At 36.3% G+C, this 25,511-nt stretch overlaps 1 protein-coding gene across 2 annotated transcripts; it reads right to left on the bottom strand.

The window, feature by feature from the left end:
- Positions 1 to 2,308: 2,308 nt before the first annotated feature.
- On the bottom strand, positions 2,309 to 25,485 carry LOC128078084 (protein FRA10AC1). 2 transcript variants are annotated; one of them, XM_052677969.1, is made up of 14 exons: positions 25,293 to 25,485; positions 21,256 to 21,332; positions 18,864 to 18,956; positions 18,733 to 18,778; positions 16,460 to 16,536; positions 15,735 to 15,818; positions 15,185 to 15,269; positions 9,503 to 9,548; positions 7,636 to 7,749; positions 6,591 to 6,633; positions 5,479 to 5,603; positions 4,838 to 4,876; positions 3,504 to 3,591; positions 2,309 to 3,067 (listed from the first exon to the last, which is right to left on the bottom strand). In XM_052677969.1, exons 1-14 carry the CDS (start codon positions 25,323 to 25,325, stop codon positions 3,025 to 3,027), a joined length of 993 nt encoding a protein of 330 aa, XP_052533929.1. In that variant the 5' UTR covers positions 25,326 to 25,485; the 3' UTR covers positions 2,309 to 3,024. The 2 variants fall into 2 exon arrangements, with proteins under 2 accessions (XP_052533929.1, XP_052533930.1); XM_052677970.1 differs by having other exon boundaries at positions 3,504 to 3,588; positions 25,293 to 25,460.
- Positions 25,486 to 25,511: the final 26 nt, after the last annotated feature.

Here is a 25,511-nt window from a genome sequence, read left to right on the forward strand (position 1 = left end):
TTTTGCTTCGCATAGAATAGTCTAGATCAATCTCTTAACAATCCTCTTAAACACTTGCCATTTGTTGGAAATAATTTTTACTGGAATAAAAAAAAACAGTTATAATTAAAAACTGAAAAAGCAAAAGACAGAAGAAAAAATAACCAATAGTGCAAAATATATAAATGTCCACTCTAGAACTTTTTCACGTCACTCAATTTATATACAGTATTTTTATTAAAATAAGTAACTTCTGCACTGTCCAGAAAAAAAATAAAAATTGATCGATCTTACATGAAATTACTGAATGAAATCTAACATGCACAATTCAATCAAAAAAAAATCAGTTTTAATACCTTGTATATTTAGATTTTTATATTACGTGTACTTACTCAATCTGGAATTCTGTCCTCTTCCATCATACTTCATACTAAGTACAGCTTTGGGGCAAAAGTTTCCTTTACTTTAGGAGAGCTAAACACAATTCCTTATCATGTATGTATAAAAAGCAGGTCCATGATGCACAGACTTTTTTCAAAACCACCATGGATAAATCTGCAAATTACAGTCATCACTTGGAGAAGCCACTCCTTTACCCACGATGTCTCTGCCCACAGTTCTCAAACTGAGTACTTTTTATTTTACAAATCTAAAAAGATACACTACAAACATTGTGCATCTATGTAGCTACATCTACAGCAGGTTCCCCATTTAAATGCATTACACCCAATGCACCCTCACCTGCAGTAAAATGGACAGAATTTTCTAGTATCTGAAAACCAATGAATGGCACAAATGCAGTCTGGGGAGGCAGAGAATAGCACAAGTAGAGCACATCAAAATTCACATTTCCACAACTAAGACAGACTGCACACAAATTAGCCTTTTGTAAACAACAGTCTCCCTACAAAAACCATCAGCTGTTAAAGTGTGACAGAGATCGCTCCATTCCTTCTATTCAGGTCCCATGAGGTCACTTCCTACTCCAGATAAGGAAGGAAAATAGCTACTATATCACACATGTATCTGAACATTCAGTGGAACCAATTCCAAACCAAAGAGAATCTGGAGGTCAGAAATGACTCCTGTAACAAACAAGTTTTACAGGGAGACCCAATCCTAACACTTTTCTCCCCACTTTAAACAAAGCAGAATCATACACTTTCATTTTTTTCCTCTGAAGAGCCCTCAGTATCAAGAGAAGGGAGGACTGAAAAATTAATTATATTATATACCTTTCTAAGAATGCAATGAAGATAGATACATGCATATCACTCAAAATTAAAAGGAATCCACACAGTTTCCCACTGATTACGTCCTTCTTTACAAATGGGCCAAGTATTTTATGCAAACTTGGTTATGACATAAAACTGGATATCGTGTATTATTTCCTGTATTTCATGTAGATACAAAAGAAAGCTATTCCAAAGTTGTTTGATCATGTAACTTTATTCATACTGTATTAAATGATGTATTTAATATGTATTCTGTACCACTTTATAAACATATTCTGAAGACTCAAAGCAGAGCTAGTTAACCCAGAACACACACCTAATATACAATACTTACAGCAACTTTCAACAAAACTCGTTAAGGCAAGTTGCATACATGTAAGCAGATTGCTGCAGATTGGATTTGGCTCTCAACCAAGCTTGCAAGATGACAGAGAATTAACCTTTAAATCCACCTTCTTACCTAAAGAAGCCTTCATGCAAGGCTACATTTATTTGTTGCTCAAGGACATCCTAAATATGTCCTTGTACTGTCATCTATTATGTAAGCACAAACTGCTTAAAATTAATTATGTTAATAAATACTTGTAAATAAAGCTCTCTACTCATTGAGTACATGTAAAATATTCGTAATTACACTGCAACTGTCCCTGTTGTTACATTACCAAAAAAATAATTATAAATACATTCTATAAATGTATCTACAGTAGAAAGCACTTATAAAGATGTATTTTCTACGTTAACTTTCCTCAGCTTGTTTTACATGAACACTTAATTCAAAAAAGTTTGTCCTTTATATCCAAAGTAATTTTAATCTGAAAATGTCTGCCATACCTATACATAAGCAGAATATTTCTTTAGAAACATACAGTAAAGAATGTTTTGTGTTGTGCTGCATTTGAAAATGAAGATGAATCCAGTAAGTTTCTCACACACTATACATTCTTTACTTGTATGTTCAGGATTACACGTTAAAGAAGGATTAGCATTCAATCAATGCTAAGGAGATCAGAAACCACAGATAACATACAAGCCACGTGTACATGTCCAGTGGAAAGCCATATTATTTATTTATTAAATCAAAGATGTCAACAACATTGAGAACAATTCAGATTTTTATTAATGAGTGGAATTATCAGTCACAACATATCATAACTAAAATTTAAACCAAGGTCATAATGAATGTAGCTTTTTAAGGAAGACCAGAGACATTTCAGATATGGTTTACTTAAATTCCAAGCAAATACATGCTTGACTAAAGTGAACTTCTCTAACAGTATCTGCAACCACACAGATTCATATCTTAATATTAAAGTCTACACAACTAATACATTTAAAGCTATTAACTATAGTTCAATAAATTATAAGTACAAGTATTTTGAAGTATATGTTTTTAAACTAATAATATAATCTTCTGAAATAATCTGGCAGTAGCTGAAATTTGGGATAGAATAAAGAACAGCCATCTCCTGTGGTGTACTGAGAATAAAGTATGTTCTTATTTTTCTATATTCTTCCTACTTTTATGTTACCTTGTCACATACCTTTAGCTTGTACTTCCTGAGTACATTTCTTGTATTGCATGAGTATACAGGCCTACCCCCCAAAAACAAAGAAAAAAAAAGAAAACTTTCAGCCCTGAAGCCTTCTGCAGAGACAATTCACTCAGATGGTCCAAATGGAGTGACTGTAGAAAAGGCATGCCGTTGGGAAGAGGTCTCTGGTCCCTACTTACAACTGAATTTCCAAATACTTATCTTGACAATTCACAGCAATAACAACAACAAAAATCAAACCCCATCAATGTCAAGTTTCAGAGAAACAAGTCCTGAAAATATTCATCAAACTCTTCCTCTCTGTAAACAAAAAAAATAGAAATATGTCAAGGAGATAACAAAATTTAGCAGAATTCTGGTTAGAGTATGTACCTGGTATACATAAGTTTTACTTATTCACTACATTCGCATGCCCATCACATTTCTTTTTTTGTGCAACAGAATGAGTTGACTGTTAAGATTTACTGGTTAATAGGATGCAAGCACAGAATAAGACAGAGATGGTAAGATAGCTGCTTGATAAAGGTTTCTCCTCTGGTATTGTATATATGTCCAGTTAAAAAAAAAAAAACCACCAAAAAACATAACAATATTCTTAGGTTCATATACAGGAGATTTAAAGCAACTTCAGATGTTAGACTATCATTAAAATACTCAGGAAAAGCCTCTGCCTTTGCAGTTCTGAATGGTCACAATATGTCTAAAAGACAAAAGCTTAGTGGTTGTTCAAACTAACCGTGATTTTTCATCTGTTTCTTGCAGAGGACCTTTCCAAAAATCAGCATCTGAAGGACCATCTTGTGCATCACTGTTATCTGAATCTGTTAAAAAAATTCAGAGTGCTTAACTAATATACTTTGAAAGAATTCAGCAATTTTTTTTTTAATAGTTGTTGGCTACGAGAAACATTTCATTGTAATCCTGATGATAAATAACATGATTAATATAGCATGATGCAAAAACTAAAACATTTGCCAATCTTACTCAATACAACATCAAGACGACTTTTAGACACCATTAAACTGATACTTTGGCCAAACATAGCAACAATCATGTCAGAATGCTGATCTTGACACAGAGGCTGCACTGCACTTTGTTCATAAAATTGAAGCTTCATAATCACAAACCCAGAATTACAATATATTTGTATTACAATATAGAAACTCGTGATGTTCAATGAATCAATGACTTTACTTTCTACTTGAAGAACAACTTTCATCAACCTTAGCTTATCAGTGAAATTGCAACAAACTATCAATTAGTGCCTAACTGTTCCATATAACTATAGAGAAGGGTAGAAAAGAAAATTAAAATCTCATTATTAGAAACCTCTTGACTTAAAAAAAAACTAAAAGCTTTCTATACAGAATTTGGGCATGATTTGAGTCAGCAGAAAACTGTTTTGGGTCTTCCTGCATCTGTACAGGCCATTCTCAAAAGTATATGACACAACAGAGCATCAACAGAAACACTCAGATCTTTCCAAAGAGTCTGCAACAAGAATTAAGATGTCCAAAAGATGAGGCTTATTTCATCTTAAAAAGAACTAGGGACTGGAATTACTGAGATATAGGCAAGATAACCACTGCCTACAGAGTCACTGAGACTCAGCACATCTATTTGCAATGGGTCTCTGAGACAGTAATAGTGGTAGCTGCAAAAGACTCAGTCTAAAGCCTAGAATTTATTTGGCATAGTTTCTTCTCCAAGTGCTCTCCTATTAACATTTTGAGTTGGACACTTATTTGTGTTGTTCAGTAAAAGTAATAGTAGTAGTTACTAATTAGAAAAGTTCTTTATACAGCACATATTTGTGTACCATGTAGTTGTACCGTCTACTCTTTCCTGGAACAACCGAGACCCTTATTTTTATGAGTATTTTAATTTTATTATCCACCCATAATTTTCTTCCTTGCTTAAATTCAAAACATTTTCTTCTCAAAATCCATTAGTTTTCCTCCAAGACTCAAAGTAATTATGCTGACCCATCTATTTCTACTTGTTTTCAACATAGTTTTCTTACCACCTTATCAAATATAACAAGATTCAGAAGATATTCAAACACTTTACCTTTATCAGAAGTATCTGAATCTTCTGAAGAAACCTCATCTAGAAATAAACAGCATTTAAAAAACAGTGAGCTTATCTTGGTTTTATCTTTTATCTTACAGTGTTTATCTTACAGTGTTTACAAAGGATACATCTATCACAATAAATTACACATAAACATGTTGCACATGCATACACACACCATACATTCAAAAAAAGAAAGTAAACACTGAAGCAAAAACATTTTTTTTTCATGAGTTGAAAGGTCACCTGCTTGAGCTCAAATAAGTTATCCAAAGATCTGTAGTGCAAAAAGGTTATCTTACATTTCCAAAAGGTTTTCAACTCCAAAGTCTTAAGGAATTCCAATACTTCAGAACTGTTCAGAGTATACAACTTCCAATCCTTGGACAATGTACAATCTAATGAAATGCCCAAGACTTGGACAATTTTTTGTTGCAATAAATGTTTTTCACATGGCTATAAAATGTAAGAAATTTATCTTTTCTTAGGTTAAAAAAAAATTACCTTTTTGACCACCTACATTATACAGTGTGGAAACAGCTACATATTTACATATGTTATCTACATATGGTAAAATTAATATTCAACTAACTTTTTTGGAATATTTTCAAAATTCAAGGTTTAAAATTTATGTTTACCTCCATGTGTCTTTTTTTTTGACTTCTTTTTTCTTGACTGAGACAATTTTGGCTTCTTAATTTTTGGTTGTTTAGAGTTCCGTACAGCTGTGCCTCTTTTCTTGCTTGCTTTGACTTCTTTCCTCCTTCCAAAAAAAAAAAAAAAAAAGCTACATTTCTGAATCTTAAATTCTTAAACTTGTCACTATTTAAATTTTTAAGCTAAAAATGAAAACTGCTATAGCAGTATTAGAGCTCCACAGCTGAACATAAAGGACAGGAAATACTAAAGCTGTTAAAGCAACTCTGATGTAGACAAGGAAAACAGTGAATTGGCAGTCAAGCATTAAATAAAGCAAATAATGATATAAGGCACTAAATTTATATTGATTGTTTTTTATGTAACAAGTGATCTTGTATATATTAAATGAGCAAAACAGAAGCAATATGGATTTTTTATTTTTTTCTTAATATTTAGTAGCAATAAAAGCTGAGGAAGGAGAATCTCAAGGCTAAGAACATGCTACAAACCGAGAACACACGTATTTTTATTTTCAACTTACAAACGTAGGCTTACTGTACGAACCTAAGACACTTTTTCCTGTTTGCTTACATAAAAGTCAGGAAAATTATTTCTATGTTAAGCTTTGAAGCTGACAAAGAGAAAATATGCTTAATTATGTTTGTTCTGAATTCAAGAGGTTTTGTTATTTTAGTTCCAAAGAGAAGCAATATAAACAAATCTCCGTTACTTAATACATACCTGCACAGCACTACTATGAAATTGAGTACAAATTACTATTCAAAATAGATTAACTTTCAGAGACATACACATCTAGACACGCCATCCTATTGTTTAGGAAAGGAAAAGCTTTCCAGCTCTTAAACAGAGTAAGAGAGAAAATGAAAAATGATAATGCTTTGCAAAAACTTTCAGAAAAGAAAAATAACCATTGGGATGAAAGAAACCCAAGGAAACTTATTTGGAGGATTCCTCTTGTTTGGTGAGTTTCATAATTTTATTAGCACAAAAATACCTAACTCTCAATGGTGGCAGGATAATGCCTTCATACGTACTCCAAAACAGAGCCTATTAATAATTAAACCCCCATATTTCCAAAATACTTCATTACCTGTGATGAAAGTTTAGTTTATAAGAACACTCTGGACATAGTCCTGAAAAAGAGAGAATGAGAACACCACAGTCATGTGTCTGATGAGCACAACTAACAAAACTTGACAGTAAACACATAAAACTAGATACAACACTATTTTCCAATCTGAGTAGATTTTCCTACAAAACTGAATTCCAATGTAATTGTAGGCATGGTTAAGAAAAATGCACAATAAATATTTACAGTACAACCCTAGATTTTACTGAACCTGGAGAAAGATTACAGGTTTAGCACTGACAATTCTTCTAAAAAAATATCAGTGCTTCTCATGTACAGACATCAAATTCCATGGATCTTTGTGAACAGATCAAATTGTTCTACACTTACACTGAAGATCCACAAATCTCTGAGAGCTTCGCCAGCAACCAAGTGCTGCCACCTTGGAGTGTTTTGTGCACAAAAGAAAAATCATCCTAAGCCTCTTTTTCACAGAAAAACCGAGTAAATTGTTGTAGGTTTAATTACCTGATGAACATTGCAAAATTACTGAATAAGAAAATCCCACTCAAGAAGCATTAATAAAAAGATAAGTAATTTATCAAAATTTCTTCCAAAAGCTAAACTTTTGGAAGAAAACATAGCAATGAAAAATAAAATCAGTTGAACTGAAGATGTGCATAAACTTTACTATTCCTAAGCCCCAAAAACTTCTAAGCCACATAATTGATTAAACAATGAATATGATTAAACTTTCCTTGCAATTCATTATTGTCCATTAAAATCGGACATGCTTGTATACAACATAGTTTATCATGTTATTCTAATTTTACCACATCAAGAATGATACATGATGAGGTGCTCAACTACTCTGTCATAAACAACAATAGTAGCCAATCTTGCTAAGTCAAGACCACTATAATATACTACTTCTCACTAAATGATCGCTACTCTGAAGCTTATTTTCCACTTTGCATGAACTGTTCTCATCAAAACTGGGTCTAATTCCACAGCTTTTCAAGATATTTGTCTTCTTTTAAGGATATGTAAACTTTTTCAGACTTACTCAGTTTCACAAGTGCATTCCTCTTTTCACCATGTTCAACGTAACCAAAATTCACCTCCCAGCTTTTCAGGCCTTCTTCGCCATCACAGTGTTTATTTCCACAAGAAAATTGACCTTTTATAAAGATAATAAAAAAAACCAAACATGGTTCAGTGATTAATGTGAATAAGTTTAGGGTTTCTGGTTTTGCTCAGCTTTTGCTTCTTACTTTTTTTCAAAGGAAAAAGTCCAGAGCTAAAATTAAATCTGAGGAAACAATAACTGATACAAAGTGACAAAACAATCATGCTCATCCAATATTGCATACTTGCAAAGAAGTTGCAATTTAGACACAGATTTCTAGTGACATCAAACCATTTGATGCACAAAGAAGATGCCTATACTTTTATTAACCTACAAGTTAACCTAGCAACTTGTATTCTACTGACTTTTCATAAACATTTTACTTTTAGGAAGAGGAAATACAATACTTAAAAAAAGAAAGCCAAGTCTGTGAAAAAGCATGCAACAGCTTGAAATACTTTCTTGGGTTTATTATATTAAACACAACACTAGTTTTAAAACAATATACACACAGTCAATGTTGTTTATATCACCGAATTCCCCACACTGCATTAATAGAGATTCATATATTCACTTTGCAGAAGACTAATTTGTCTGCAGAGCTCGCAATAAGGATCTACATTAATAGGCTCACAAGCAGGACCGTGTGAAACGATTAACCTGGGAACATTCTCCTTAAGCTTCTAACTAATGGATTGCCAGTGTCCTCAGATACTTCAGTTCTGCAACACAAAACCACTTGCACTGTAACACTTGAACCAAATAAAACAACCCTCACACTGTAAGTTTTGAATTCATAAACATTAAATATGTTTGACACTATGGAAGGTGTGGTTATCAGGAACCTATACCATCTGCAATCATTTATACATGACCTTACATGTCATGCTTACACAGCTTACATACTGTGGAAAGCAAAGCAATCAAACATACACAACCATACACTGCCTTCAAACCCAGAGGTTCTTAGCACCATTATTACTGTCCCAGCTAAATTTAGCACACACATTCCTTTTTTAAAATGTGAATCACCACCCATTCGCAGCCGATCAGATTAAGGCAAGGTATTAAAGTTTTGCTACACTTCAATTAATGCAATTTCTATTACTCGTTTATTGGAGGGAAGAGCACAGGAAGGCATTAGCCACGTCCTTCCGAAGTGACCGCTTCCACTGGCACGCCAGGCAGCGCGAGGCTCTTGTGCCCCCCCGTGGCGGGAGGCAACGCCGCTCAGTGCTGCGACCCACAGCAAGCGGCAGCTTCCCATGACCAGTTCATGAGTTCACTGATCTTTTCCAATCCACAGGGTCACAGCATTCATTTTTCTCACACGTGCATACATGACTGCCGAAAACTGCACACGTGTACGAGCATCCTACCACAGGAACAGCACTATATTCGTATAATAATTTACTTGCTTGTTCAGTTACTTGAAAGTTTGTGCCCCACAGCACTGAAATGGGGACCACTGAAATGAGCTCCCTTAGAGAATCAGCAAGAATAAGTCACTGATTTAGAGATGGGACTGGAAGTCATGATAACAATTCTCACTGAAGCTTTCAGAACCAGTTTACTCTGAAAGTTATCATTTTTCTTGACATAGAATTTTTCTTTATGTAGATCAGTATGCTCACTAGAGCTATGGAGAATAGAACAGAGAAGTTAAAAGCTACATTGATTTATTACCATTTGATACACTTATTAGTATAAATTGTCAAATACAGTCAAACAAATTATGCTGAAAAAAAAGCAATAAAAGCAATAGCCACAGTGAAATGTAATATAAAATGAAAGGGAGGATTACCTTTTCCTGAAATTACTTCCTTCTCATGTCTCCATCTAAATCCAAACTGTTAAGGTAAGAATGAAAATTAGCTGTGAATAGTCAACAATTTCAGTAATATAAAGACTAATTTCAGTAACTGATATTCTGCATGTGCTTCATTCATTAAATGAAATTTTATCTGTTAATTAAAAGTATCTCTGCTTCTGCTTGCAGAAGGATCCAAACTTACTCATATAACTGACATTCCAGTAGATGCTGTTTAATTCTGAGCAACTTTCTAAAAGACTTCGTAGCACACAGAACAAATAGGAAATTGGGACAGACTGGATGGCTTTACCAGATACTTCATTGCAATTCTGTGCACACTAAAAAATAAGACCATCACTAGAATACTGAAAGACACACGACTACAAATCCATGGGTCACACTTCACATCCTAAGACGACAACAAAAGCAAAAATTAACTTACATATCCTTTTACATTGCAAAAAACATCACCTGAAGAAAACCCAGCTACTATTTTTGCTTTCCAGTAGAATCTGCTTCATTCTCTCTCTAAGTGCCACATAATCCAGTGAGAAGATCAAAGACAAAAGGGAGCGAGAACAGCCTCAAAAAAACAAGTCTCTTTTCACTAACAAGTACAAAGAAAGGACAAAACTCAGTGCCATGCAGCTCATCCAAAAAGTGTTATCTGGTATTTCATTTAAAAGTCATATACTTGGAGTATATAAAGTCAGAAAAAAAATTCCTGCTCTCCTGATCTGTAAGCAAGGCATGGAAGATTCTGAACTTCATGTTAAAACTTGGAAGGAGGCAAACTGTGGGGAGAAGATTTCTAAAATTAGAGAGGTATACACATGGCCATAAAGACCTTTGAACCTGTGTTCCAAGTTGCTGTTTGGAATATGATGCTGCTCTTGAGGCACTCAAAGACTGAACCCACACAAATGTGCATTCTCCTAGATGCTATGGCATGCATTTTGTAATATAATTGCTTAATTTTATGCGTTTTTTTTTTAATATCTAATTAAGTCCAGACATCTATTGATCTATGTAGGTTTTTTTGTTTGTTTGTTTTGTTTTTAAATAAACCATAATAATTCTTCATCTGTAGGGCAGCAGTACAGAGTTCTCATGTGAGAAGTAGTATACGTTTCAAAGAACACTGGAAAAATGGAGTAAGAATTGTTCTGGCTCTTAAGAATATGGCTGATAAGTGATAACTAAAATTGAAGAACTGAGCAGAAAGGCAAAATAAAGTACGGTATTACACAGCTATGTTTAAGAAAGCTAAAAATATAAGCACCAATCATTATTTGCCTCTTGAAATCTGTCCACTAATTTCAGAATTGGTTTTAGGAGTATAAACTTTCATAGTTCCTAGTTTCACATAACAAAACAAATGAAACAGAGGAGACGATCAGGTACTGCTGTCATATTGTGATAATGTCCATTTGCTACGGCTGGATCAGGCTGTGCTTGTACTGCTCTACAATCTGCAGTGTGTTCTAAAGTACCAGTTAAACCACTCGCACTTCAGTCAAACAAAAATTAATCAATTTTAAGGAAAAAGAACTGTGCTGAACAATTTGATGAAAAAACAATGCAAAGTACAATTGTAAATATAGAATATATGACAAAAAACAGATTTAACACTTGGTCTATAGTGATTAAGGGTACTGCAATTCTGAAAAGCTTGTGCTGCATTTAAAAATATTGCACATTTAAGCATCAGCAATACTTGGGCACCAATTTTGCATGTGTGTGCTGCAGTATATAAAAAGTAAAATGTTTTCTCATTGTTCCTCTGCCACTTCCCCATTTACGCAGTTAGTTATCTATGCACACTTTAGATACTGAAGCAGACTTTCCTCACAGTCCCAACATGAGCCGTTATGACATACATCTGCTGATATCCTTACAGAGTATCTCTGCAATAGTATCAAGAAAAAAAAAAGAAAAAAAAAAAAAAAGAAAGAAAAAGAAAAAAAAAGAAAAAAAAAAAGAAAGAAAAAAAAAAGAAAGAAAAAAAAAAGGAGAGGTTGCAATATAAGAAAGGAGGGAGCCAGAACCACCTGTGCTACCAGAAACCCAGCATATATACACAGCCAGGATGAAACATGTCCTCATCTGCTATTTAGTGTTTGCCTATCATTCTTTCATCAATTAATGGAAAAAGATAGAGGGAAAAAAACTGAAAAAAAAAAAAAAAAAAAAAAAAAATTAAAAAAATCAATGAAATCAGAACTATGCAACAAGCATAACCCTCCAGGCTAAAATACCAGAAACAGATTAAATTAATATAGGAAAATTAAAGATAAGTTCTTGAATAGTCAGCCTGTAAAACAAAGGAAAACAGAACCATCATCAGCAGTCATGTTGCCTATTCTTTGATAAATGCATTCAACAAAATTTAAAATGAGCTATTTCTCTAAAAAGAAGAAGACTAAGTAAACTAACTCCAAAATGGATTTTGGATTTTACAGGCCTATCAAATGACTAACTTAAAAAGTAGATAGTTTCTAAAGATGTGAAAGATCTTTTAATATCCATGAACAGTAAATTTCTCAAGTTAATTATGGACTGCTTGCATAGTATTTATTGTTTATTTATTGTCAGTTTTAAAAACTAACATGTCCAGAGTCACCTCTTTTAGAAAAGAAGAAAGGTATAAATTTAAACAAAATGGTGGAAAAACATCATAGACATTTTAAGTATTTTTCTTTTCCCATAAAGCTTTCCTTGCTGACAGGGACAAAAGTGAGTGTATTACCAAATGGAAGACAAGTTGGCCTAGAAATCTGAAAATGATCAGGAAAAAAAAAGCAACATAAAAGAATAAACTATTCTGTCTAACGACTGGGTGTCAGGTTGATCTCATTTCTTATCAAATGGCAGACATTTCAATCTGTCGATCTATAAAACAAAGCACAAACACAGCGAATAAGATTCCTTTTGGGAAAATAAGGCTAAGAGAAAGAACATTTCTAGCCTAATGCCTAACGAAGTCAAACTTACATGCTGAGCACTCTCCCTTACTGCATAGCAAAACTGTCAACAGAGCTAAAATATCTGACAATACAGATGGTCATTTATCAGCATCAAAGCTTGCAGACAAGAAGCTCAAAGGTACAAACAAATCTTGACCTTAAGTAACTTGCATCCAGGGAAAATACAAGAAGTAACAAGCACACCAACACAAGAGTTGTCAGAGCATACTCTTCCAGCACCTACAGGTAGCCTCATACCAGAAGACCATCTTGGCATTGCTCATTAAAAGCGAAGATGAAGATGACACACACATAAAAAAAAATGAGACACGACAGAGGATTTATTATGGGATATTTAGGGGAAGAACCAAAGGCAGGGATGAATTTATAAGATCTGGGGAGTGTAGGATAACATAAGGATAAGCAGCAGAATGACACTGCTCACATGAATGCTCTTCTGTGTCTTGACCTGTGTGGCTGATTCTGTATGCATATTATACACATATAATAATACATTATTATTACACATATACGTCTGTGCTCTGTGTGTGCACCAAACACGAATATGTTTTCAGCCTCATTACTGCTGGAACCTGGGTGCATGTGCTGCAGAGGTCTCCCCATCTCAGGCTATTGAACCCAGCATGATATAGCTTCCTTTAACAAAGGGTTTCAGTTTTATGAAGTCCTACACAGGAGATGAGGGCTTTTTCATTGTCTGCTTTTGAGCTTCTGATTTTGAAAACACGCAAGTGCTGATTTCTCAGACCTCAGCAGTGTGCTATGCATGGAACTGGCTCTTATTATCCACTATTTAGGAAAATTGAGTTGGTTTTCTCAGATGGAAAGTTCTAAATGAGATCTTAACTACAATCTTAACATGTAAGTCGGAGAAGAATCAGGCAGCTATAAGATTTTGGGTAGTAGCAAATAATTATTGTGAAAAGACAGATGGAATAGGTGGGCCAGTTTCAATCTCTGTCTTTCGATAAGAGCTTTTTATAGATGGATAAAAAACACACACGTTAAAAAAAAAAACAAAACAACAAACCCTTATCTTCAACTTTACTGTTATCTAACAGGATATAAAGCATCATCAACTATGAGATGAGAAGTTGACCAGCTGAGAAGCTTGCTACACAGCCTGCACCTCTCACCACCAACACTGCAAAACTGAAAGTATGAGCAGCTAAAGATAGCTGACTTCAATTTCTAGAAAAGACAAAAAAAGAATCAAGGCAGAAAAAAATCTGAAAGCACAGCCTGCATTCCACTGGTGTGAATGGGAACTGATCAGCAGCCTATTTCTGACTTCCAAGAAATAAGCCTGCTTTGGCATTCCTCTGTACCAAACAGGGGCATGGATAAATCAACAAAAGAGAATGATCTGGAGAAAAGATTCCAGTGTGATCACAACATATTTGATGACAGAAAGCATAAAAGAAAGTAACAGAATGAATTACATGATATATCAGAGTTATGCTGAAATAAAAATTCCAAGACTGTTGAATAATGACTTATTAGCATACACAGATATTCAGAGCGACCTCACAGTTAGGACAATCCCATCTGAAGTCTGACAAAGGAATACTATTACACAAAATAGGAAACTAGGGCAAAACAGTTTCCCACAGAAGACAGTGAACATATGGAAACTTGGCAAAGCAAGGAAAGAAACAAAATCTGTAAGCAAGCTCAAGGGAATCTCAGGTTAGGAGTAGTGTAAACACTGAGGGATATGAGACAAGTACAGGAAAATAAAATGAAGTTTACTTGTTAAAAAAAAAAGGAAGGAAGGTATCTGAAGCATTATTACTTTCTCATTTTTATTAATCTTCATTTAATATTTGCATTTCTTCCGTTCAACTTTTTTTCAGAGGGCTGTGATTTTTTTGGCCTAATATTATAGTTTAAACTCAGCCCTTGCAAATATTTACGAGCAAATGTAATTTTCTATGCTATAAATAGTCTCAAAGAGCTTTACCTAGACACCATTTGCAGGGCTTGGCTGTTACTATGTGTTAACAACACCAATATGCACTTGAGTTTAGAAATAGTTCGTAAATTCACAATACAAAATGCATAGACTCCTTTTGACTAAGACATTAATTAAAAAATTAGAAACAATAATGGCTGCTTTGGTTAAGAAGAAAAAAGGGTCTTGGAAATCATCTGTTTCTCTTCAGAAATTCTATTTACTTACAAAGAAAATACAAATCCTGTTTCCATAAACAGAAAAAGACAAGCAGCAAGAGACACTGCCTTAGAACAGACATATGCAAAACTGTTTAAGACAGCATTCAAGTACAGAACTCTTTTTAGACTTAAAAAAAAAACCAAACCACAACAACAGCAAGAAAAACAGTAACACTATGGGGTTTTTTTTAGGCTTTCTTGAACTCTTCTCTCTAGCCAAACCTCTCTTGCTTTCTCTCCCTAACCCCTCATTTTCTGCCTTGCTTACACACAATGTATCTCTCCACAAAAAAATGTTATACAGAAATGCTTCTATTCCCACAAAAGCACATTTCTGGGGCAGTGACAATGCTCAGATTCAAAACTGCTGCTGCTTATTAAGTAACTTCACAGTTTCTCACAACTCTCTTTCTAGGGAAAGGGTACTAAAATTCTGGTTTCACAACATACAGCGTTGTAGGAAAAAAAAAAAGCAGGCTTAAAAACTATGATTTACAATAATCAAATGTACCTTGTTCTCTTTGTATCTACTGAGATCTGCTATACAGTATTCTTTGAATAATTTATCATAATACTTCTTTGCAAGCCTCTTCTCCCTGTAAAAAGTTTGGGTTTTTTTTTAAATTAAATATAGAATACAATTCATTTTACATTTTAATGACTTTAAGCAAGATAAATACATATGGTTTCATCTGAAGAACACAAGTTGCAGAGCTAGAAATGCAAAAGAAATATACTCTTTGACAAAAGAAGAAATTTCACAACAGTGGAAAAATGCATCCAAAATACATCCACAGCCCAGAAGAGGCTTCCTTCAGGATACTCAGAACAGTCATTTGGCCCTCAGAGAATGCACAAATAATTTTCAGTTCTTTCTGTCATCAACTAATTTCGTCACTGATTGATACTACTATGTCTCCTAAAGTTCTTCCATTTTTAAGTGCATTAAAGATCAAAGGACGATCACTAAGTATGCACAGCAATCCCTAATTAACAGAAGACACTACAAACTTGGTACAAAGTGATCTAAAATTACTGTTTTATGTAATAGCTCCAGGTACCAATTCATGTCTGCTTCATCATCTTCTCTCCACAGGAATCTATGGTTTTCTCTTATAACATCGAGATCCGTCTTGTCATTCTCGCTGTAAAAGAACATTATTTCAGTACAACATACCAATGAAAAGTTAGCCACATACTAATTTGGTAAATACCAGTATCTCGTATTTTTTATCTCCATCTCACAGCATACGTGAATGCATTGCTGTGGAATAAAACTATTAAACAATGGTTCGTTTTTCCCAAATGGAAACTTCCCGGTGGCAAATGGCCACGGAAACTGCAGATGGCATGGTCCTGTCTGATGATACTTTTCTTTTAGACAGTTATGTCAGAAGGCAGTTACAGGCAGCTCTACAGAAAGACATCACTGTAGTGGACAACTGACAGCAATTTAGCACATTTCAAAAATACTCCACACTGATAACTTGAAAATACTGCCAGATATTTCTCAGTGTACCTTCAACTAATGTTCACCTGTCATCTTTCCGTTTACATAACAAAACAAGAATAATTCAGCTTATGGTTAAGTTCTTACATAAAAATAATGATGCAAAGTGAAACAAAGCAGTTCTGCGCTCTGGATGTTTACAAGGAATGTAGTTACTACTTGGGACCAAACAAATCAGTAATTTGAGACACACATTTCTTATCTCCCTCAAAGTTATAATTTAACTGCTTTGCATATCAGAGGGACCCTGAGGACCTGAGGGGAAATACTGCTTACCTAGAACGTCGGAAATCCTCCATTTTCCCACCATAGTACAAAATGTAGTCATTCACTAACTTTCTATGTCTCGAATACTGAATAAAGCAATTAAGGAATCTGTTTCAATACTTACATTCTTTTACTTCACTATCAGTTTGCAACTAAATGAACAATTAAAACTTTCAATATTCTGAACAGAACGCATTTTTTTGTTCCCCAAAAACTGTTCGGTAATTTCCAGAAACAAGAGAATTAATTAGCAATTTTCACCCAATAACCTCTTACAGGAGCTACTTTCCAAATACAGGCTTTAAGGCAATTTCCTCTGTAAAACCTCAATCAGCTCCCAGAACTTTATAGAACTGTTCTTCAAAGATGCTCTATAAGCATGTGCATAGAAGCTGGTCTCAATCTTCAGCTGTGATTTGCACATAACTTCTTAGTACTGCGGTTTCAATTTTAATACAAGCTTGTACTTTGTATTATAAACACGAGTAGGGTAGAATTTATTTTATACCATAAAATACAAATAAAAGCTATTTGCTTTAGTTTTTCAGATGAGAACCACAGGAAACTTTTTTTTTTTTTTTTAACCTGGGCCTCAGAAACATGATTTGAAACCTATTTTGTACCTATTCTGCACCATGACATGAGCAAAAATACATAACTATTTATTTGGAAAATAAGCATCTTCACATTAGAGATGGCTATTCAAAAATATTTTCTTCTGTATTCTATTCTTCTATTAACTTCTATAAAGTTTCTGAAAGAAAAAGTTACAAAACGCATTACCTTCTTGTACACAGGCAGGCAAATATTACATCGTGCGAAAAAAACCAATTTGTATCAACCTACTGTTTTCCCATGTATACTTCAATGGAGAAAACATCTTATTTTCCAAAGGCCTTAAAAATGTTAATTTAACCTCAGTATGCATGTTTTCTTTTTCCTTTCCACCACAACCAAAAGGAATTTGTTCCTTAAACAAGCAGAAAAGGTGTTCTGCAAAAAAACACATTAAGTACTACATACTATTTTGTGTTCTTATATGAGTTACCAGGAGTTAAAAGAACAAAACTGTAAAGGTCTTAGATAGGAAACACTCAAAAACATAAGCAGAACTTTTTAAGAGTTTCTACACAATTAGCTTTATAGTGAACTCCAGGAAACATGGGCTTCTCTGTGATTAATGGCTAGCTACAGTGCCAGGTGGACTGATTGGGATACGTCTGTGACACTAGACGGTTTGGTTTATGCAGCCCCTGGTCACATAAAAATGGAGGGCTAACATTATTTTCCTATTATTGACTTTTGTCACTGGAGAATAGCTATTTAAAACAAGCAGGGAATGGACAGCATTTGAAATATGGTCAGTCAAAACATAACGACAGCAACCCAAGATAAGTAAAATGTATTTCATATGTAACTGTTGTAAAAGATAGGCAGATACAATGGTTGCATGCTCAAGCTAAGAGATTTTTTTAAAAGCCTATGTGGGAACAGTAATGCAAAACTGTCAACAACATTTAAATTAACTACTTTCACTATTTGATAAAGCCGTTCATATCACTTGCTTCGATTAAATTTGACAGAAACTAAGTATGCCTTGTGTAAGGTAAATATCAAACACTTGATCAAAACATGAATCTGAAAGCTACACAACTTCTTTTAAGGAGTACAGTGTGTCATGCCTTTTGTACACACATTGTAATTATTTTAATATGTGCCCCAGGTGAAAGCTAAATAAAAAGAGAAAGGTTATAATCTAAATGAAGCAGTAGCTTTAAAATACATAAATAGTCGCATGAAATATGATTAAGAGATTAAAAAAACTAAAATAGAAGTAGACATTATATTAAACAGGCTTACATTATGGCATCTGTAGAATCTGCCTGAAACTATGCTATTTTGCACAGACTTCTGAATTTGTTGATGCAATTTTTGGACTTCCAGTGGAAATGTATTTGCCCATAGATGTCGGCAGCCTCATACAGAATTATACTCTGTATTAACTCAACTGAAAGAGCAAAGTGCATTTGTGTTGATCTAAGTAAAATAACAACTTAGTTTCAAACAAGGCAACTTAGCATATTGAAACTGTAGAAATACTGCGTTCTCCGAGTAGTCTACTGAGTAAAGGCATTCTCAGAGAGATCTCAGTAACAAAAATAAGCTAATTTGAATAACTACTTAGTATCTGGTGCTGCACTTGCAACTATAAAAACTGAGAAATTCAACTATTTTGACAAAACAGATTTTCAAACTCGAAGAAAAATTAAATGAAAGGATACTGCATCCATCGATATCAGGTGAAATCTTCTCTTCCTTGCTTCTTCTCTGTTAATAATAACAAATACATTTCAGTGAAAGTTACCTTTACATGAAGGAAAAAAGCCTCACCAGCGCAATAGATAAAAAATACCTGTCCCATTCTTCAGCAGCAAATTGCCTGTGAGCAACCTTGACCTGTTTTGGTTTTTGGAATGGCTTTACCAGAAGGCTATCTTCTTTCGTGCTAAAGATAGAGAGGGAAAAGGAAAGAAAGTTCAGTCACAACCTGTCGAAAGAAATAGCATACCATATAGAAAACTTGAGCAACTTGAGTTACAAAAGCTACTATGTTCATTTCTACATGAATAAAATGAGACCTCAGAATCAACATCAGATTAGACTTTACTTCATTTGGAGAACAAAGATGCAAAGGCATTTGCTTACAGTTAAAAGAAAATCATCAACAATTCGTACTTTATCAACATTATTACCATAGAACTACAACAAAACAAGATTTTTAAATTTCACTCTACATTTCAAGCCCTGTATAAACTAGGTTGCAGAGCTAAGTAGAAAAAGGAAGAAAAATATGCTTGTTGATTAAGACTGAACATTAGTAACCCTATCCCATCCTTTCATGCATCTCAGCACTTCATTAAACTTCTCTGCTTCTCTTAAGACATCATGAGAATCTCTGATTTAAAACTTAAGTACCATGTTGTGAACCATACTTATCAGTGAGCACTTAAAAATATTTTCAAAATTCAAGAAAATAATCAAAAGTTTAAACGTAAAGAGATGCACTTTTAGCTTAGTAGGAGGTATATTTAGTTTCTTTCCTTGGAAGAGGTGAAGAAAAAAGATTTTTCCATTATTAGCAGATGGCAGAAAGAAAGGAAGTCAGAAACCTGTAGACAGTGAGCCAGAGAATTTCTATTTCAAACTACGGGATATAAGACTCTAGGAGCTAAGGATTTCATTTGCTCAAAAGGACCTATAGGTACAAAAATCCCGTAAGGAGTCTCCATAAAACAGCAATTCAAAGAAAACTTAAGACTATCGTTTTCTTCCAAGTGAAAAAATAATGTCATCACAGAGCAAGAAACAGACACACACATAGCAGCGAACACACGAGAGCCCTACTGGGAATCAGCAGTAGAGTGCCATAATGAGGGTAATGATGGTATGTTTGAAAGGCTCCTGATGGTTAGTTAATATTCCATTAAGGCAGTGGAACGGTAAAGAAAACCAAAACTGAAAAAAAAAACAACCAGTCACTGTTTCTGTTCTATGATTCTAATGACTAAAACACCGATATTTTCCCCCCACAAATGCAGTCAAACACTACAAAAAAGACTCTTTCAATTTTACTATAACGGAAAACACTCAAGAGTCCTAGGAAAGTTTCCAGAAAGCCTTCTTAAATAAAGTTCAATAAACAAAGCAAGAATGAGACAAAAAAGGGGATAAAAAATATATTTGTAAAATTCAGACAGAATGTTCAGAAGGGTGCGGAAAATGTCAAAGGATTATGGTGCCAAAGTAAAATAAACACAGAGATAAAAATCTGCTCACACTGTTGCTCACTTCTATCCAAAGTGGGATGGAGGAAAGAATAGGAAAGGTAAAAGTGAGAAAACACAGAAATTGAGATAAAGGCTGTTTAACAGGTGAGGCAAAAGGTACATATGTAAGGAGATTGAGATAAGGAATTCATTCATTGCTTCCTACTGGTAGTCAGATTTTAGCCATTTCCAAGAAAGCAATACTCCATCATTCATAATGGTTACTTAGGAAGACATATCAGACTGCAGAACATCCTCCCTTCCTCCTTTTTTCCCCAGCTTTTGATACTGAGCATGGTGCCATATGGTACTGGACATCCCTTCTGTCAGCTGGGGCCAGCTGTTCTGACTGTGTCCCCTTCCAGCACCTCGTGACCCCCCGTCCCTCACTGGCAGGACTGTATGAGAAGCAGAGAAGTCCATGACTCAATGTAAGCACCACTTTGCAACAACTAAAACATTAGTGTGTTTTCAGAACTTTCAGCACTATTTTCATCACAAATCCAAAATACAGCACCGTATGAACAACTAAGAAGAAAATAAAATCTATCCCAACCCCAAAACAAATGCCATCAGTTCTTTACTTCCTCCAAGTTGGTGCTTTCTATCTACAATGCCTGCTGCCAATTGGCCTTTTTGCCTTGCTCTCCCAACAGCTTCACGTTTCCTGATGGATCTGCAGCAAAATGAAAGGAGAAGCCAAACACCAGCAGTCGATACTAATGCTCAGAAAATGAAACACAGTGCTCCAAGAACTGAAAGGAGTACAGACACCAGATGGACACAACAGAACAGATCTTAATCATTTGTCCAAGGGAGACAACGTACTCTGGCAAGCATGGCATGAGGAGATGCACAAATCTGAGACTGATTTTTCAAAAATCATTTCAACACCAGACTTTACATACCACAGCATTATCTTCTATACAGTAACAGCTCATTAGTACAAAATAAAGCATTCACTTCCTTTTACATTACCTTTTAGTCTTTTGCACAGACTTCTCTCCATTCTCCTCATCACTAAAATCAGAATCATAGCCGCCATGGCCACGTGCCTGTCAACAAATAAATGGCAATGCAGTCAAAACACCTGGTAGAGCAGTATGGATGCAGCATAACTAGAGATCAGTACCGCACATCACACATGAATAAGAGAAAGACATGCAGTACACAAGTGCAAATTTGCACGTATACCTACACCAAATCAAATTCAACATATAAGGCAGAACAAATGGTGTAGGACAAAGGAACTATGGTTTCTCACGGTCAGTCAGTCGGTCAAAAAAATCACTTTACAAATAATTAATATGCATATATTTCCATACTTAATCTTCACTGATGCAGATAATAAAATGACAATAAAACATTCCTGGTCTTTACTTTTAAACCACCTCCCTTATACACAAATAGGTGAGTTTTTTCCTCCATAAACTACTTTTTTCAGAGGGCTAGATGACAGAAAATCATGTGTCCACATTAATAAACAAAGATGAAAAATAAGGGTTCTTGGGTTGTAGTACAATAATTTAGATCGTTAGTTCTTACACAAAAAACTGGAAAGCTGATTGAAATAATTAAAAAACAAAACAACATGCTTGCAAAAATGTACAGCTTAATAGGCAAAACATTCAAACCATGGAATAAAATGTCTTCTGTATATTTTTGAACTATTACTAGTTAGTATGTTTATATGTATATATACATATAATACACACGCACATACACCATATTTTAATGCCATCAAGTGAATAAACACTGGCTAAAGCCCAGATCTGTCATCTCTGCTTTTCAGCATACAGCTACACGCCCAATTATTTCAGGAAACAATGGATTAAGCCACTTCCTTCTAGTTGCCCAGCTGCAGAAGGTTGTGTCCAGACTCTTTTCAGCAGTGTGTGGAGACAGGACAAGGGGAAACAGCCAGAAACTGGAGCATAGGAAGTTCTGCACAAATGTGCGCAATTAGTTCTTTATGGTGAGGGTGATGGAGCATTGGAACAGGCTGCCCAGGGGGGTTGTGGAGTCTCCTTCTCTGGAGATGTTCAAGACCCGCCTGGACACCTACTTGTGTGACCTGGGGTAGGGAACTTGCTTTGGCAGGGGGGTTGGACTCGATCTCTGGAGGTCCCTTCCAACCCCTACAATTCTGTGATTCTGTGAAACCACCCATGAGCCAGACCAAATCACTCACCCAAGTCACAAATTATCCTACCCCCAAAAACCAGTGTCAATTCCTACTCTACCTATAATTGCATTCCCCCCTAGACAAAAGCCTGACAAAAATAAAACCTGTAAAAACAAACCCTTAAGGATGGGTTTGATGAGGTGTCGTTTCTGGAGGCAAATGCCTCCCTCTGATGCCATTCTGGAGTCTCAACCGTATCATCTACTGACAGCAACAACTGGTCTCTATGGTGCAGAGTATGTAGAACACTGCCTTTTCACACCACTGGTTGTTCGGTAATTTTTAAGATTTTTTTAAAATTTTTTATTAATATCACATTCAGCCACACTCACTTGCCTGTGTACAATAGGTTGCCAGGACTGGCAACGGAGCAGCAAAGGCTGGTAAGTTCTCCCAGCAGTGCCACAACAAGCTGCAGCCCAGGAGCAGCTCCCACAGCTGAGGCTGCTTCTAACAGCAACTCTTCACTAATGAAAGCACTACTTCACTAATAAAGCTTATGTGGCCTCTAAAAAGGCTGACTTTACATTGTGAGTTTGCTGAAATGTATGTACAGCAAATACTTTTAAGCCTGGGCTCTAAATCTTAAAAACAGCACAGTAATCCAGGAATGTTTTAAACAGCAAATGTAATGCTTCCCAGATGAAAACAGAGAGCTTCCCTTGCACTTCGAACAGGAGAAAGTTAAAGCCAACACAAAGTGAATGCAAGTCAACATGAGATAGATGACGTATGAAACCAGGCAAGATGAGAAAAGCTCAAATAAAAGGAGATATTTGCAGTGGTTGCCCTTGGATGACTGGCTGCTGGAAAGAAGCAGATGTACTCAGTAATCAGCTCCCAGCTGATTTCAGGAATGAATCAAATTTATATAAAAAAAAAAAAGGTAGCTTCAACGGAATCATGATGAGAGGAGTTCTTGAGCTGCTGGCTGCCTTGGGAAGCTGTGATTGCCAAGTACAGGTATGGCTGGGTCCTCAGAAGCTGCTCTTCCAACAGAAAACCCCTCACAGCTTCAGCCATTCCTCCAAATCACTCCAACAGTTTAATACAAATTCAGGGTGAAAAAAAAACAACCACCCATGACTGATCTCCCAATACTTATGGACTGCTCAGTCCTTGAAGGCAATAGTAGAGCAGGCAGGTGCTGAGCTGAGGCTGGTTTGCATATCAGCACCTCCAGCAGCACTGAGGCCACTTGTGGTGACCCCACCGAACAATGAGGGAGCCCTGTCGACCTCAGGATGGTCTCCAGATAATCTGAATATTAGGTAAAACATAGAAATGAAGTCCTCAGAGAATCTCATCCAGACATGACTCCTGCTTTGGAAGGAGAGGGTAAACAGACAACTGCTTGACACGAAATTTCAAGTCTGTTTTCTCTCTTACTTCAAAAAAAACAAACAACTCAACACCCAACAATCCAAGGTAAGTAAGACACATATCATAGTTGTAGTAAAAGACAGGCAGATACCAAAGTTTTTGCTTAACCCAAGAGATTTTGAAAGGCATATGTAATTATGGTCATGCAAAACTATCAACAAAACTTAAAATAACCATTTTTGCTATTTGATAAAACCTTTCTTATCACCTCTGCTTTGACGAAATTTGCCAGAAACTAACAATAGCTTTAGTAAAGAAGCAAGGTAAATACCAAACACTTCATCTAAAGATGAATCTGAAATCTGAAAGCTACAGGTTATCTTAATGTGCTTTGTTTTTTGTTCTAACACTGGACCTTTTTTTTTTTTTTTTCCAAACAAGAAAAGCATATAAATCACTGACAATTAAGTAATTCCAACATCTTGGACTTATTAATAGCAAAATACCACGCCAACTAGATTAAGGCTCCTACGAAACTAGCAACTTAAACAAGGTAAGTGTCCTAGCACTGCATACTGCTGGCATCAGGCAGGTGATGGCAAACGCTGGACACTGCAGACTCCCCAGTAGCACATCTGCAAAAGGCATTTGCATGCAGGAAAGGATGCACTTTTCAAACCTCCCTTTTCATTGAAGTAAGAGCACACTGCCGAAAGGGACATAACGTAGAACCGTCATAATTGACTCCTGATCATGACACGCTGCTGAACTGAAAGTGGCACTATAAAAACGTAATTTAAAATGGGTGTGTGGGAGGAGGGTGACTGCCCACCTCTGCCCTGTGCTCTGTTCCCAGCCCTAGGAGCTCGTCTTGGGGCACACAGACTACTGGAGGACACAGACTAGAGACACACAAGCATGGACTGTAGAACTGATCTGCAAGGAGCGGTCCCGGCTGCACACAGGGTACATGCAGGGGTGGGCCTGCTTCACAGCAAAGCACTCTGTGAGGACTTAAGGCCCCCAAAATACTAACAGTAAATTCAATTAGCTTCAAACCCACTCTTCCGTGTTAAAGCAATTACGAAATGTATTTGTATATAGTGTACAGTAAACACTCCTAACAACGAGGAAATCCACCCATAAAGTGCAGCCCCTTTGCAAAGTTTTTATTATTACTAGTGGTATTATGGCTTTAGAACTATAAAAGGAGAAGTAAAACGTAAACAGTAGCAGAGCACAGCAGCAGGGAGCTTTGCGTGGTTCTGTAGTGTAGAGGACGCTGAGGAAGGCCTGTGCTGGCCCGAACACCGCCACCCAAAGCTGTAGGCCCTGAAAGCCGCCCGGTCCGGCACATCCCCGCAGTTGCCTCGCACACCGCTCGGCTCCGTCCCCGCAGAGGCGCAGCTGCCGCCATGGCGGCCTACAAAGCGAGGCCTGCCCGCCGCACCGCGCCGCCCGCCCCTCGCGTCCCTCCGTTCCGTCCCTCCCTCCCGGCCCCACTTACGGCCGCGGCGAGGCGCAGCTGGCCGGGCACCATGGCGGCGGCTGCCGGTGGACGCGAGCCGCCTCCTACGTCTGCTGTGCCGAGCTCAGCTCGCGGGCAGCTCTCACGGGCCCCTACCGGAAACCCGGGGCAGAGGCGGAGCGGGGCCGCGCCGGGAGCAGCCGGGCGGAGGGGCGCGGAGAACCGGCGGAGCGCGGCGGGGCGCGGGCGGGCGGGGGA

The sequence above is a fragment of the Tympanuchus pallidicinctus genome, unplaced genomic scaffold (assembly GCF_026119805.1).
Source record: "Tympanuchus pallidicinctus isolate F22 unplaced genomic scaffold, pur_lepc_1.0 scaffold16, whole genome shotgun sequence".
Classification (NCBI taxonomy): Eukaryota; Metazoa; Chordata; class Aves; order Galliformes; family Phasianidae; genus Tympanuchus; species Tympanuchus pallidicinctus.

What these genes read in the sequence shown, in the direction of transcription:
- LOC128078084 (XM_052677969.1), bottom strand. Translation starts at nt 25,325, where the DNA reads ATGGTGCCCGGCCAGCTGCGCCTCGCCGCGGCC. An exon ending in AGCTGCGCCTCGCCGCGGCC is followed by an intron (nt 21,333 to 25,292) that starts GTAAGTGGGGCC and finishes ATTTGTTGACAG; the next exon opens with GCACGTGGCCATGGCGGCTA. An exon ending in AAACTAAACTTTCATCACAG is followed by an intron (nt 5,604 to 6,590) that starts GTAATGAAGTAT and finishes TTTTTTTGGAAG; the next exon opens with GAGGAAAGAAGTCAAAGCAA.